General features: G+C 45.1%; 1 protein-coding gene across 3 annotated transcripts in view; it reads right to left on the bottom strand.

The window, feature by feature from the left end:
- Positions 1 to 16,960, bottom strand: part of KTN1 (kinectin 1) — a 3,101,875-nt gene that overhangs the window by 784,175 nt on the left and 2,300,740 nt on the right. For 2 of the 3 annotated variants that reach the window (XM_069637667.1, XM_069637665.1), the window contains one exon: positions 8,673 to 8,759. The exons of the other annotated variant lie outside the window; for it this stretch is intronic. In XM_069637667.1, the coding sequence (XP_069493768.1) occupies positions 8,673 to 8,759 (87 nt within the window). The remainder of the gene's footprint in view (positions 1 to 8,672; positions 8,760 to 16,960) is intronic. 3 annotated transcript variants of the gene reach the window in all.

The following is a 16,960-nucleotide window of genomic DNA, read 5'->3' as shown; positions in this document are numbered from 1 at the left end:
AGAGTCGGTCATATCAGTTCCCATTTGTCTGGCCCAGCATTGGCATGGGCTACACCATTAGGAAATACCAATAACCCCATTTTGGACTTGTATACAGCTTTCGTAAACAGTCTAAGAGTAATGTTTGGTAGGCAAGAGATAACAGTTGCATCCCAATAGAAACTGTTGAACTTTAAACAGGGATCCCAAGACATCCCCACTTATATCACATATTTTAAACAGATGGCTCAGGACACATCTTGGCCCAATGAAGCATTGGTTACTTAATGAAGAACTGAAAGATGAGGCTTATGAGTGCCTCGCCCTCCTAACCTCGCCGAAATGATCGCATTGGTGATGCAACTAGATTATCGTCTCCAGGAGAGAATAAGGGAAAGACAGACATTTTTATTCTCGTACTCCTCTCGAGTCCGCCTCCCTTCCTGACAAGCCCATTCCATCTGGCTGGTCTATGCCCATGGACAAACCCATACAATTAGGTACCGCCCGGGGTCCATTACCTCCCAAGGAAAGAGCCTGGCGGAGGTCACAAGGACTTTGTATGTATTGAGGAGATGATGGTCATCTCCTAAGGGATTGCCCTGTAGCACCTCCTAGAAGGACGGGAAACGCCAAGACCCGACCATGAGGGGAACCACGGATCAGAGTCGTCTAGTGGGTTCCCCGATCCCCAAGGTGGCTAATCATTCTGCCGGCGGTACACACAGTGTCATGTTGGTGGTCTCGGTGTCATTTTCATGGGACAATTTTGAGCTAACATGAGTACCATGCTTTGATAGCTGAGCAGTGTGTTTTATTGATGAGAGGTGGGCCATTCAATATGGTATTCCCCATTATTGCAAGACGGTTGTTGTTCCAGTAGAAAGTGTGGATTGCAGTCCACTAACGTCCCGCCCTATTACGGAAAACACACAGCCAGTGCAAATGCCCATGTCCTCTCACCAGGAAGAGATCGTACTTGATTTGATAAAGACTGCTCATTATCCTGTGATCCCGGGTCTGCCATGGTTGAGGGTTCATAACCCCTATGTAAACTGGACCGCCGGATCGTTCTTTTTAGGATCAGAGTATTGCTTGAACCATTATTTGTCTGGTGAAGCCACCGGATTCCACATCCCTTCGTCCGCTCCGAAGGCTCCTCAACGGCTGCTATCCTCAACCATGTCCAGGAAATACCTAAACCCTATCTCACTTTTAGGGACGTCTTCTCCACTTCGGAGTATTCAGAGTTACCCCCTCATCGTCGTTACGACTGCTCTATTGCACTTGTACTTGACCAACCCCTGACATTTGGCTGATGTACATCTTGTCGGTCAATGAAAAAGAAGTAATTCGGGAATACCTTCAGACCAACCACTGTAGTGAATTGATAGCAGAATCGACATCCCCCACAGGGGCTTCGTTATTTTTTATTCCTAAGAACAACAACACGGAACTACGACCCTGCATTGACTATCGCAAACTCAATAAGATTACTGTTCCCGATAAATATCCCATGTCGCTAATTTTGGACATTCTCGAGGCCGTAAAAAGTTCTACCATCTACACAAAACTGGACCCGAGTGGCGCTTACAACCTCATCAGGATACAGCCAGGGGACGAAAAGAAGACTGCCTTCCACACCCAGTTCGGGCATTTTGAATACTGTGTAATTCCATTCAGACTATCCAATGCACCAGCAGTGTTTCAGTGCTTTATGGACCATATTTTCCAGATATTATTCTTCATTACATCATTGTCTATATCGACAATATATTGGTTTTCTCCTCTTCCCTATCTGAACAAATCCTTCATGTACAAGAAGTCTTGTCGCGGCTACAGAAATGCCATCTCCTCTGTAAGCTTAAGAAATGTGAATCCAAAAAGACCAGGGTGACTCATTTGGGATATATTCTTTCGGCAAAGGGTGTCGCAATGGATCCCAATAAAGTAGGCGTTGTGTTGAATTGGCCTCATCCATTGTCGGTGAAGGAGATCCAACGCTTTCTGGGTTTTGCTAACTTTTACAGACGCTTTATTCCAGGATTTTCTAAACATCATGCGTCCTCTAACTCACTTATTGAAGAAAGGAGTCTCCTTTCAATGGTCAGTCGAGGCACAAGCCTCGTTTAATACCCTTAAAACGGTTTTCACCACAGCACCAATTTTACTCTCTCCAGGTCAAGAGAAGATATTCATTGTGGAATCGGATGCCTCACAGCATGTCCTAGAGGCTGTTTTATTGCAAATTAATGCCTGGTTGCATTTTTATCCAAAACGCTGTCTCCATTGGAACGCAACTACACAGGGCTAGAAAAGAAATGGTTAGCGATTAAATGGGCATTCGAAGAATGGCGGCATCTGTTGTTGGGAGCCAAGTATCCAATAGAGGTGGGCACTGACCACCACAATTTGAGGGCCCTACAATATGCCCAGACCCGCAATAGTCGGCAAGCATGTAGGTCCCATTTTTTCTCTCCATTCAATTTCAAATTCACTTTTATCCAGGGCAAGACCAACCTGCGGGCTGACGACTTGTCTAGAAAGAAACCTAAAGTATTTCCTCAATTCCATTCTGAACCTATCTTCCCAAGGCTCGATTCATCAACATCATTCAAAACTTCCTGCAGGAAATGGCCTTTGACACCACCCTGTTTCAAAGTCAAAATCCTCAGTTTCAGGTGGAACATAGTCTAATAGAGCAACAAGGCTGTTTATATCATGGAACCACAGTTTTCTTACCAAGCCAAAGACAGAGCAGAAGCACTCCGTTGGTGTCATGACTCCCCAGCGGCAGGACATCAAGGTGTTTCAAACACTGACGATTTGTACGAAGATACTTTTGGTGGCCCTCACTACTCTCCAATGTCAAGGATTATGTGACCACTTGTCCTATATATCTACAGTCTAAGACTCTGCGCTCATCTCCCTTGGTGGATTTGGTTTGGATGCCCCTGCCGGAAAAACCATGGCAGACAATATCCATGGACTTTATAGCGGACTTGCCGGCATCCGGGGTTGTGATACTCGATGCACTTACTAAGTTGGCCGTGTTTGTTCTCTTACCCAACATACTTACATCAGCCCAAATGGACAGCATATTCATTGAACACATCTTTTCGCGACACGGTCTGCAAGAACTATTATCTCAGATAGGGGACCCAAGTACACTTCCCAGTATTGGAAACACATCTGTTCTATTCTAAACATCCGACGTGCTCTCAGTTCAGGATATCATCCCCAAACGAACGGCCAAACTGAGAGGCTCAACCAGAATTTGGAAGGTTATCTTCGTTGTTATATTTCTGCTGTGCAAGATAACTGGGTGGATTTCCTGCCTTTGGCAGAGTTCGCGTACAATAACGCTACACACTCCTCGAAGTCCAGTCCATTTTCTAACACTTATGGTTTCCACCCTGCTAGTGTCCTGACCTGTGTTGCACCCGCCACGCCAATTCCAGACCTGGATGGTCTTGTTGCCAGGATACAGCAAGGACATAAGACATCTCATCAGTCCCTTTTATAAGCCCAAGATCGGATCAAACGTCAGGCAGATCAACAACGCTCTCCTATGTCCGTTTTGAAACCTGGGGATTCGGTCTGGTTGGCCTCACGGTACTTACCTAGGCACTTGGTTCCATCTAAGTTATCCCCTAGGTACTTTGAACCTTTTTGTGTTTTGGCCCTTCGGGGTGAAGCTGCATTTTTGTTGCAACTGCTTCCTTCCTGGTTCCGGATCCACCCGGCTTTCCACGTTTCCCAACTGAAACTTGATGTGCATGGTCATTTTGGCTGTGGTTCAGCCTGCAATCTGCCACCTGTCTCCACGGACACTGCCCCGAGTACGAGGTGGCTGGGATTTATGATTCCCGTTACCGACGGGGCACTCTGCAATATTTGGTCGACTGGAAAGGCTATTCTCGGCTAATCGGTCCTGGGAACCGGCCTCTGCTGTTCATACCCCCCCGGCTTGTCCGGCGTTTTCATCTTTTTCATCCCGGCAAGCCAGGAGGTTCTCCCGTTCGGAGGGGAAATACAGTCACGAGAGACCGGTTTCGTTGGTCCCTTTGGCATAGGTGGCGCCAGGTTGCCAGTATTGTGAAGAACACTCCCAAGATGGTGCCTTCATTCTACAGCACCGTTTCAGTTCCACAGAGCTTGCAGCGATCATTGGCTCCGCCCCTCACTGTTTGCGCTGCATATCAAGTCTTCCAGAAGCAGAGCGCTCTGCGTTGCTACTCTCTATAGTGAACACTTGTGAGTTTCGCTTCTTTCTGTCCTTATATTTCTAAGAGTATCCACCCTTCAGATTCTTTTCCTTCATAACTATCTTTCTCTGTTCCCAGATTTCGCCCCACGCGTCCTATTCAAGGTCTCTTTGCTCAATCCAGTCAGCCACGACCGGACTGTGGCGTGCCCCCGGGTAGGAGCGATGTGGATAATTACTTGGCACCTTCTGTGTTCCTCATTCAGAGGGGTTTAACAGGTACATATTCTACCTCAACAGAAACCCGGGGATCTGTGACAAACCCGCTGCCTGCAATCTCCATTTCTGTCATTCAGCCGGCATTCCGCATTCTTCCGGGTACAAAAGCCGTCAGGGTATCCATAGCAACCTTCTCATGCTACGTTCCCAAAGTAATCTTACCTACCTTCACTCTGCTTACAGACGACCAGTGTCTTCTCATGCAGCCCCCGTTCGTAGGCATGACACTTGTTTCATCTGCCTTCATACTAAGGTACGATTCCAACTACGAGAAGTCCAGCTGCTTCATAAAGCATACGGAGCTCCTCATTACACCATCCGACAACGGGGCACTTTCGCTATTCTTCTAACCCTTTCTTACCTTTGATCTTTATTCTAGGCATTTTTGCCAACCAGCCCATACCTGTGCCATATGTCATCTACTAATTGGACGTCCAGCCTCATATGATAGGGTATATTCTGGTTACTAAACGCTTGCTTTCAGAATCAAACCTCACCTTGACTTTAATAACCAGTACTTCCCTATCCTTTGTCTCAGCACCCCATTTCCTTGTTGTTGAAGATCTAACTCCTCCATGCCATCGGAATCCCTCAGCATTCCAGCCTCCAGCTAAGAGGACTCGGAATCCATCCTATGAAGACACGCAGGGTTTTCTTCCCCAGAGGGTTTCCCTGGAAATCCTGCTCCTCCTGAATCCCTTAGATTACAGGGGGAGGGGTGAGGGGGCGTAGGGTGACTAGGAGGATTCTCATTTTCTCTTGCTGCTGCCTCGGATCCAGGTCAGTGTTCTTATATTGTTTAGCTATATAGTTAGCATTTGTGGACATTGACAGAATGGCAGGACCCTGAACTGGTAGAGTCAATGGCCCACAACAAATCTCAGGTACTTACTGTGCTTTAGGTGAATCGGCACATGGAGTTAGGCATTCTGGAGATCCAGTGATAACAGGCAATCCTGCAGTTCAACGGCATGGAGGATCTGAGGTAGTGTAACCATAGTGAACTTGTCCTTGGGGAGGTACATGTTCAAGAGCTGCAGATCCAGTATAGGATACAAGCCCCATCTTTCATCAAGAACAGAAAATATACGAAGCCCAGCCCTGCCTAGTTCCGAGCGGGGCACTTGTTCTATTGCCCCTTTCACCAGAAGCTGACAAACCTCCTACAACAGGAGCGGGTCCAGAGGTAAGCATGAGCTGGAGGGAGAATAATCTAGAGGGCAATGAGCAAACGGGAGGCAATACACCTGGTAAACGACCTGTAAGACCCAGGTGTAGGATGTGATTTGACACCTTCCCATGACGAACAGGGAAATTCTCCCACCCATCCATACAGCAGTGATGACGTTGACGTTTCCTTCACAGTGGCTTCACCCCCAGTGCTCGGGAGAGCATAGTTGAGGCAGACAAACATGGGAGTACCTCAGCCCCTTCCGTTGGCTGGGTGGCACGAATACTACTTGCCAGAGAGAGAGCCTGTCGCCTCTGTAGGGATAACCGATAAAATCGAAACCCCCTGCCTCTGTTCATGGGGGCAGTGGGATGCTACACTGCTAGACCTAGGGAATTGGCTGTCACCTTTGAGGACTGTAACCTTTGGAGGGACTCAACAGCCTTTGCTTCAAACATGTCATTGCCATCAAATGGCGGGTTCAGAAGCTTTGCCTAAACATCCGGGGCAAAACATGAGGTCCTGTTGCCATCACCACAGTCGGCTGTATCGAAAACAGACTATTATTTCATAGGAAGCCAGCGTACCATCCTTAACCAAGGCTGCAAACTTCTCTTGCCTCACCAGCGTGAAGTGCTTAGCGGCTCCTGAGGCTACTGAACAGCGGCCAAAGGAGAGCTTTGCAAGTCATAGGAGGCATTGATCGCCCTCAGGCCCAACCTAACTAAACCAAAAATCTTTGTTCTCCAGGCATCCATTGCTCTCTCTTGTCAGAAGGCAAAGAGTCAAAAGAGGAGGTTTACAGGTTTTCTGTGGCAGCCTGAAACACAAGACTCTCAGTGAAGGCATGCGAAGAAAGAAATGCCAGATGTAAGGGTGCCAACCTGTGCTTTTTGACTAGGTCCCGGTCAACAGTTGTGGCTGAAGCAGATTTCTCCAGATCTACAACTCTGGGAGCCTCTACTTCCGGCTTGAAGGGTAGTAAGGTCTCCCTGCAAGGGCCTTTATCCAGAATATCTGCCAGCTCAAACTGAACCTTCGGTGTGGAAGGGGTGGACAAACCCAAGGTCTCCATAACTTTTGCCATCAGGCGTTAGAAGGACGCCTGTGGTTTTTTGGGGTTTGCATATGCAACATGTTCAACTCCGGAAATAGGTCAAACCACCTTGCCTCTTGCAAAATGGAGGCCAGGTCTGTCAGAACTCAATTTTCTCCATAAAACACCTCAGGGAGATATCTTACTTCCCTAAAGCATAAGGGTTCCAGCCCAAAAGGAATGGGAATACCCTCCTCACCAAACACATTCCACATCTTTGACATACATGCTTCAATAGGGAGCAGAGCCTCGATGTTGGTGTCGATGGAAGACAGAGCTTAAGCAGAGAGACTGATTTCAGAGAGAGCAGTTTGGTGAAGTGACAAGTCTTCACTCAGGGGAGCTGTGGCTGAGCCCAAAGTTGTGCAAGTGTCCCTGGCCGCTCATCAGAGTGTGGTGGACCCTGATGACGCTGAAGCCGCCGAGAACTTGGCACAAATGGCAGGCATCTTGAGTCAGTGCATTGCTTGAAACCAGAGGCCTTTGCAAATTTTGGCATGATGCTAAACCAAAAGAAAATCCAAATCTCAGCTGTGTTCCCTGATGCAAGCAGAGTGCTAGGAAAAAAGGAAATGAGGTCCTGATGTCATGTGCAGTGCGAGCAGACGTGGAGCTATGCAACCCGTCCCTGGTGGCAGAAAGTTTCCAAAGAGCAGATGTGCTAGGAGATAATTATCATAGATGAGGAATCTGTGATAAGAAAAAATCCATTCAAAACATTGAATTTGAATTGCACCCAAGAGACCATAGATACAAAGGAGAGATCTACTCTTAATTATTTAGGTCTCTAAGAACTCCAACAGCTTGTGCCATCAATGTGGCAATTTTATGAATCTGTGCCTACAAGAAAGCGAATCGGCAAACCAAAGACCCAAATAATCGTGGTTTTTACTTAATTCAAATGCTTTCTCAATACAAAGAATAGGCTGCCATGTTCTTTCACTTTTTGCAACAACCACAATAATAGATTTATTTCTATTAACCCCAAATCACAAATCTTCATGAAACAGGTATAGGTCATAACCAGCTTCTGTAAAGCAGACCAAGTACTTGCTATTAGGACTGCATATGAAATTGTGGGTATTCTTCTATTCAAAATCTATTTGGGGAATGTCCAGTATAGCTTCATTGACATGAATTACCATATAAATTAAAAGGCAAGGGTTCAAGAACGCACAACTAACATACTCCTTTTGTAATCGTCAAAATATCTGACAATTCACCATCTTCACAAAATCTAACTCTGGCATTAAAAATAAAATGCAAAGCCATTACAACATCGAATGTGTTTTTTTTAATCTTTAATTTTGGTAATTCACCCCACAACAATTCTCTATTGACATTATTAAATGTCAAAGTGACGTCCATAAATACAACAACAAAAAATTAAAACCTGTAACCAGTCCCACAGGCATACTTCGAGCAAACCAGTAAATGTAAACACTGATTTAGTTCAAACCCTGCTCTTTGGCATGTTGTGTTTCTGCTCACACATGTGGCTATCCTCTACGGCAAAAAAATAAATCAAAAGATTGGAACAAAGATAGAACTACTAATGTCTAATTTGCTCAATACACATTTACATCATGCCAGGGGTTAAGATGTTAATGAATATTTTCAAAGTTTTAAGACGAGAAAATGGTAAGAGTACAAAAAGAAGCCAATTTTTGTCATTAGCAATTAAGAAACACACGGGAATGAGTGAAAGAGCAAACCGTAAAATAATACATAGAGCACAAGGAGACATGCTGACAATAGAAAGCAGAATTAAAGATGTTATCAGGGCAAGCACCATTAGCGTAGAGATCACTCATATGCTCAAATAATGCACATCAAAACCGGATTTGCAGAGCAGGTTAGATGATTAATTTGGGTGTGTGTATAGTAATTTTTATTTCATTCCAGATTAATGCATGGGTTTTGACAATTTGCCTTACAACCTTTGCAGTGTTGGTCACTTTCTCCTGGAGCTTTTTTTCAGTTGATGCCAATGCTTCCATGGCTTTCCAGTTTTTCATTCGTAGGTCCTAATCATTTTTAAAAAGAATCCATTCAGTTCAGCCCAATATTCACTATTTCTAGAATAAATTTACTTCACATTCAGTAAATTGCATCAATATGCATGTTACTGTAGGATAACTATTCACAGATCAGGTCAAATAGTTAAGTGTAAACAGCACGAACTTTAAAAAAGCTATTTACAAAGGGTTCAGCCTCATTTAATATTCATTAAAAAATGTGTTCAAGATTGTCAGTTTAACATTCTATGGTATGTGCAAGCAATTATTAAATATCCAATCAACAATCCAGCAACTTGACTGCATTCTTGAGAATTAAAAAAAGAAAAACAAACAGAAAGAAAACGGCAGCCACCAAACCACATGTTGTAAACAAAGGGAAACAAATGTTTAGCACAAGATTCAGTATGGTATGAAGAACAATTGGCGAGCGAAAATCGACAGCAAGAACACAAAACCCCACTGGGGGAGTAGGGGCTTAAGTCAAAATTAGAAATGACTGTACTTAAACAGAGACCAATCAGTTTCCAATCACAAAGAGTCACCATGTTATGTGATTTTCCAAATGGTTTAATACATTTGACTGAGTGTCAAGTTTCATCCTTCAACATGGTAAGCCCCACAACTGACCACATGGGATTTGACTATTGCGTACTCAGAAGAGGAATTTGTAAGGTTAACATCCATTCAAGGTTCCATCTTTCTTCCGCTGCATGTTTGGAAGGTCTGTAACACAAACATCCCACAAAAATGGAAGAAAGGGGCCTATGGACACAAAGTACAGTAGTCATTATAGTAGGCAACTTTTACATTCTGGTGCCCAGTTTGTCAGAACCTGGAGGTATTGTGGGTTACTCTAAACTGCATCTAAATCCTTCCTAACATGGGGAGAGGGGATGCCCCCTGTATTCCCAAGACATTATGACTGGGTTTAAATCTAATTGAGGCAGTAGCTACCATGATGCCACTTTTACAAGGAGCAACATATGGAGGTGTTAATGTTGATTGTTACTCTTTGATGAATGTAGTTTCTGTAAAGGATTTCTAAGGTGCTTTCCCTCTCCTAGATCTATAAATACCTTGAGTGCACTACTAATAGCTTTAAGGGTTATTTAGTGTGACGTGAATAGAGTAGTACATAGTCACATTGCTCAGGCTAAGTTTTACATCTGACTGGGGCTAGCAGGCTTTGAATAGTGATATCCTGCTACAATATCTTAGGATACAGCTGGGTTGCCTGCTGGTGGTACACTCTAGTTTCTAATCATTCCCTGTGCAGGTGTGATCATCACAGTCATGAAACTGTTGCCAGTTTCATAATGCATGGTTGTATCAACATGGATCACTCACAGTTATCACACTGTAGTTGGTTTATGTGGGACTGCAGTGGTTTCCCTATGTCCATGAAGTGACCAACATCCAGAAAGGGCTTTCCTGTGGGACCTCAAGACACAGGGAGCACTGCCCTTCTACTGCCAGCACTCCTGTATCAGCAGTACATTGCACCTTTCCCACTGTTACTCCCCTGTTTCCTTTGGTTCAGCACCTTCCAAGTTGAGACCCATGAATTCACAGCAAGACTCATGGTTCCTCACTGGACAGCATCCCATTGGTGGGCGAGGGGGTGGTCACGCTTTACAGCTGGCCATGTCAACATAGATTCTGGGCCTACAAGCCGACTGAAATGGCCAGATGACTGCAGCTCTTCACAAGCCTGCTTGCTCTGGCCTTCACCCCACCAGATAGGAGTAAGAGAAGCTTACTGTGTGCCTTCTTGCAATCCCCCATCTCCATTATGGGCATCTTCATTACATTCAAGACTGAATCTGCACCCAGTGTGATATCTATTAACACTGAAAGAAAACGTTTCTCTTTTTTTTTTTAATACAAGAAAAGTCGAGGTGGCTTATTTTTGACTTTTTTCTTCAAAATTTCCATCAAGAAAAGAAACCAATTTCCTGACATGCCCAGTTTGGTAAATAAATAGCTTTCCTGAAGACACACTGGCCATTGAGACCTCTGGCAACACTCCTCCCCTCTCACCGGAGTCCTGCCAAACACCTAATCATGTCACGTGTACTCTGAACTCACAGGGTGCCAGCAGAGCGGATTTGCTGCTATAGCAGCTGTGAGGTGTGGGAGAAAAGTGTATCGCTGGCTTGGCACAAGAAAGAGGCTCATCAAAATTGCTGCCACAGAGGCAGCCTGGTGACAAGAGAGGTTGATGCAGGCCGGCGACCGCTGTCTTGCTTGCACCATCCTCAGGAAGTAAGGAAAAGATTTTGGGCGTGTGCCCCTAATGTCCTCCAGCTGCCAGAGTGGTGCTAATTTGAAAAGCTAATCCCAGGGGTAAGCACATGCTCGTAGGCCCAACTCCCCACAAAAGCAAATCATCTCCCCGGACAGCACGCTGGAATGTGTGAAAAGGGAAGGGTTCTTCCAATTGGGTGTAGGTTATCAGACCCTTCCTGCCTCACCAAGGTTTCAGTGATGACACCTCCATCTATAACTCGGCTGACTGTGGGGCGCTGCAATGTAGGTGAACAAGTAGCAGACTCTTATGGAGGTTGACTCAGGATGCAGTGAAGGGCAAATATGTAATATCAGAGCAGAGGTTGCAGTAATCCAGGCCTCATTTTGTGATTCTATCCACAAACTTAAATGTTTTATCCCAAAGCAGCAGTAATATGACGGGAGAGGAGGGAGGAGAGGTCACCTAGCTCCTCAACCAACGCATCATCCAAAATACAAATAAATAATTTAATGCACATTAGCACCGCTTCTGATCCACATGAAGCCAGAACAAACCATACAGAATCTCAGTCCACATACCCTTGTGCAGTGGTGTAGTATATTTAGAGCAATAGTCTACCCAAAACTGAAATTCTAAGATCGCATTTTTATCACTGATAAATCCTAATTCTACACAGATTGTTTCTGCTCACCTTCAGATGCTGCTCTTCGTAATGGGTGGGAAGCGAACAGTGACGGGAAAGAACAGACCATCTGACCCAGACAAAGCCCCAGTTAGCGGAGCACGCGCGAAAGCCACAGCCACGCTGTGAAAAAAAAATAAACACCAAATCCATGTGGAGCACCAGTCTATATGCATACATCTCATCGTCCCTTCCGAGCAATTAGAAGAACAAATTCCACATTTTGGAAACTTCATAGGCAGCAAAGCTGACACTAGAACATGTTTCACCAGTAGAGAGCGAAATGTGCTTCGGGGCAGAGCCTCTTCGACGGTCCACTCCTTGGCCCTGTGAGTGTCGGCGTCCAACTCACATATAGGGCACACTATGCCTCATGACCCTAGTTCCACAATTCCCCCCCTCATAATCAGCAGCTAAGGGAACTTAACTCAAGAGGCAAAAAAGGAAAAAGACAAACTCCTTTTCCTGAGGTCTTAAAATCTCTATCTGTAAGAAAGGCAATGAGGAATCTGTGAGAGGAGCATCCATAAGAATAACGAATCCCTTATCTTCACAAATGTTCTTTCTGGCGGACACGTTACTTCCACCCACAGAACTCTCATCTTGTGAAATATTCCATTAAACGCAGTCAGCTCTGTAAACTTTTTCATAGCCACCATGTGGAACTGTGTGGCTTCAATCTCAGCCTCTTCGACCCATCAAAACTCTTGTGCCAGGAGGTAGCTGCATGTGTGTATATACAGATATGTCAGCACCATTTCCTCTCAGTTCTACCTCCCCCATCTCCTAAAGCAAGGTAACAGCACAATTAGAGGGAACAGTCTCTGCCATTTGTTGAAAAGTGTTTTCCTTTTGAATTACATAGCGTTCCATTAGCAGGTAAGGCGGCAGGGCGATGAGGAATCGGCTGGAGGAATTAAGGTGCCAACCTGCAAGAATATTACTGAAGGTAAGTAATTTCTTCTTTTATTGGACACATTCCTCCCAAAGATTACTCATCTTTTGAAAGATTCCCCAAGCTGGACCCTGGAAGGTGGTAGGTCTGGAACAACTGTTCAGAGTAGCAAGGAATGATAATCCTGAGGCATCACATTAAAACAGGGAATCCAGGAAAGAACACATTTACATGAGGTAATGTTATTTTCTGAATGATGACTCATCTTTAGATATATCCTTGCCGGCGCAGCTGGCATCAGAAACCTTCACCCAGCAGAGGGTGATATGTGCCTCAGCGTCTACCTCGTCCGAAGGTTGATTCCTAGACTCCGATGGTGACAACGAACCAATAGCAAATAGAGCACAGAATGCCCTGTGTCCTCAAATTCACCTCCGTTTCCCTCTGCTCAACGATGAGGGGAACTATTGGGGTAACATTGTACTATTTATAGAATTATTTAGGTTTCTCTCCCTTCAGGACAGTAGGCCTTGCCCGTCTCTTACTGTGGGATGTTTGGGAGGGTAATGAGGAATCCGTAGGAGGAACCATCCATCAGAAAGAAAATTACCCAATGTAAGTAATTTGTTCTTCTAATGGTTAGAGCCTTCCCACAGATTCCTCTTCTGTAGAACGACACCAGAGGTGGGAAAAGAGTATTCTTCAAACCACATGACTTTGGAGAAATGCCCACACGAATTGAGCATTGTGTGTTCATCAAATCTAGATAGTGTTTGAAGAAAGTGTGTACAGAGGTCTACGTAGGCGCTTGGTAAACACCTAGGACAGGGACAACTGGTTGAAGAGCGGACATATGAGCCCTCAATCCCAAGGGTACCTCTTTCTGAGCCAGTTTGTAGCAGTCAGTAATAGAGGATAAGCCAACAGGCTATTGTCTCAATCGAAACGGCTGTACCCTGTTTGAGGCCTGCGCACGTCATCCTTCCTGTGATTTGGAGATCTAGAAGCTCAGTGCTCTCTTGGGATTCAACCAATGTATCCTTTTCTCCTCCTTGGACGGGTGAGGCAGTGGATCAAATCAGGGTCGGCTTGTCCATAATGGTGACGAACCACCCCCCCATTATCGACGAGCCAAACCAGTACATTGAAAACACTAAGTGCTCTACCAGTAGCAGCAAGCAGCTTAGGTAGCGCTCTTAGGCTCGCTTTAACTGAACTGTTCAGTAGCCCCAGCATACATGTCCAATGAGCCATGCAAAGCCGTGGGGGTTGTGCTTCCCCATCTTAAATGGCCCATTGGAGATACAGACTTGGGTACTGGAGGCCTGAATGTGTGCTCTTGAACCTCTCTCTCTCGCCACATCCAGGGCACGAGGGGAGTCAATATGGAAGGAAGAGTGAGGGCGAGCGGAATGGAATCCAGATTGTGGCTGCACGCCAGTAGCTGCATTGTTGAGGCCTGGTTGGCGGTGGCCTTGGAGTTCACTAAAAGATGCAAAAGCTATAAAGCAAGCAAGAGACTACACACCCGAGCCTCCGCTTAGGGATGCTATCAGGCATGTCAACTCCTTCCTAATACACAGCTGAAAAGCCCTGCAAAGTTGGAAGTATGGATTGCATGGTCACAGGTGTCTTTTCTCTAGGGTGAAATATAATGAGAGCTATAACTTTAGGTCATACAATGGGACTACCTCTTCCCTTATTCCATGTATAGAACAAATTACTTACCTCTCGGTTATGTTCTTTCAGATGAATGTTCCTTCTGCAGATTCCTCATCTAATTTATAATATTAACAGCACGTTGTTCTTCGGAAACCTTTCCACCACCAGGGGGCACAGCGTGGCTCTGTGTCGGACATGACGTCAGGGGAAGTATATTTGGAGGTGCCGAGCATGTGACCTTCCACCCTTTTTCCCTAGCACTAACACTGAGCGACCATGTAACCGATGGTGCACTGGCTCTCTGCCAAGAGGGGCAGATAGGAAGGGCGATGAGGAAGGCGTAGGAGGAACATCCATCAGAAAGAATATTACTGACAGGTAAGTAATTTGTTCTTCTAAGCAATTCATTCTCCCACAGATTCCTCATTTATGATGAGACCCCTAAAGCAGTAACATGCTCTGGAGGAGGGAGGAAAACAATGACAACACCTAGACCAGAAATCTCTGGTGGACCGCCTTACCAAAACGGGGGTCCTGGCCTAAAAGAGAATTCAAGCAGTAATCCTGATTCATTTATTTATATTAGCATTTTGTTTATTACAAACTTTTAAATAAATTTAAAATGAACATTTATTGACTTTTTTTTCCCTTGCAAGTGGGTGTATGTTAGGGAGAATTCTCATTCTATGGCTAATTTCCCTTACCTATAGAGTCCCCCAGCAGCTTTGCTCGATTTGAAGGGTTTTATTTTTCTCCTGCTAAGAGTGATACTCGTTTTCCCACTCTTAGGCATATTTGCCATGTGTGTTCTAGGCTATTTTTTGTGTTTAATGTCTATGGGGTTTATCTCACCCTCATAGGAACCATCTTTATACACGTGTTACACAGCACCCTCAGTGCAGTGACACAGGGGTGTCATAGTGACCCCCAAACATCGACTCCATACCCTGGGACTGACTACTGTCTCCCAGGGCATGTAAAGTCCCCATTGACTTTATTAGTCCATTTTTATGAACTAAACCAGTACAAACCATCTTACTACGGAGGTACTGGGAAGGGTTAATAGTTTTTCCCTGGTGTTCATTTTCGAGAGGGTACCGTACAGTCCCTCTCTCAAAAGTTTCTGGCTGGTGGCAGTGGTTACTACCAAAAATATTGAACCGCAAATATTTCCCTATGGGATTTTCCCATTGTTCAAGGCTACTACATTTACTGACAGCCTCTAACATACCGCCGGTTTATTCTTATATTAACTTTACTCCGTTAGGTTTTATTTGCCAGAACTTTTATATAAATTCTGTCTCGTGTCTTTCTCTAAACTCCTAACCCGGGTCGGGGATCCTTTGTTCGTCCTTTTGGCGGGCTTCTACCAAGAAGCTCTCCTTTCAGTACCACTGAGTCTGGGGTGGGTCCACTGTGTGGGAGGGGAAGTAGGACCCCTGGACACGGTTGCCGCAGCAACCCATGTCGCACTCTGCCCGGATAGGCTGGAGGGTCTCCCGCCAAGATGACCACTCCACTGTGTGAGTGACAGCTAGGCTGTATGAATGGGGATCTCTTTTACATAAAAGCAGAGTCTCGAGGACTGGAAGAGCAAGACGTTGCCACTGGAACTAAGAAGCCCAAGAGGAGAGAAGCCAAAGACATCTGCAACGACTGAACCACCAGTGAAGCCCTGCTGCAGCATCTCACCACTTTTCTCCACATGACGAGAGAATATCATCATCTGCAAGAGCCTTCTGCCCTTGAGCTGGTGGGGCCAACCAGTTTGCCAATCGCCTCCCTGGCCGAATCGCCAGTACCCTGTACTCAGAGACCGGATAGCCAGGCACCCGTCCAACCGGACCGCGATTTAAAGGAGCGTACCTTTTATTCGTTGGGCAGCACGTTCCTCCACGACGAGAGCCTCTCTTCTTCTGCTGGATCTCCCGAACTGCAGGAACTACCAGGAACAACCACCACCGCAGGAGCCTCTTCTCCATTTTAAGGTACTTTGTTCCGCCAGGCCTCCCTTTTCGCATGGTAGTGCTAAAGGTGTTTTAAATCCTTTACCTACCTGTTGGGTTGGCCACCCCTATCGTCTAACATTGTCTTTCACCTTCTGCATCCACCTTTTCGAATCGTTTAACAAAGACTTGACTGCAGCTACAAGAACATTTTGCTCCTGGGCTCTTTGCCCTGTACCACTGACTCTGGCACAGGCCTATTGACTCTGGCTGAATTTGTTAAAACTGCCTTCTCTAGATTGCTTCTCAACTATAACTGTGTTGGTGCACCTAATTCTTATAACCACCTTTTCCTTCCAACTTTTAAAACTTGTGAAGTGCCATTTTGCTGGGCTTTCATTTAAGTATTCTCTATGCTAAAGTACTGCCTTGACTAAACTTGTTCACAAATTTATTGGGAAGTGTTGCTAGGGTGCAGAAGAATATATTCCTGTATAACTTGTGCTTTCCCTCCCTTGTGAGAAATTGCTAGAGTGCCATTTGTTTGGTTTTCACTGTGCCGTTTTGCTCAGTTTTCACTCTTGCTCAAACTTGTCTACAATCTAACTAGGGAGTTGTGTATACTTTTCTTGACTGATTTTAACTTGCTTTATTAACTGTGATTAATGTGTTGATCTAGAAGTGTGTACAATAAATATATATATATATTATTTTTAATACAAAGCTTTGGTCTGTGTTTCCTTGTACCATAGTGCTGTAGCCCTATTGTGT

The sequence above is a fragment of the Ambystoma mexicanum genome, chromosome 14, assembly GCF_040938575.1.
Source record: "Ambystoma mexicanum isolate Mex_15411 chromosome 14, UKY_AmexF1_1, whole genome shotgun sequence".
Lineage (NCBI taxonomy): Eukaryota > Metazoa > Chordata > Amphibia > Caudata > Ambystomatidae > Ambystoma > Ambystoma mexicanum.
Note: the sequence above shows the minus strand (reverse complement) of the source record. Positions and strands in the feature narration are given on the sequence as shown.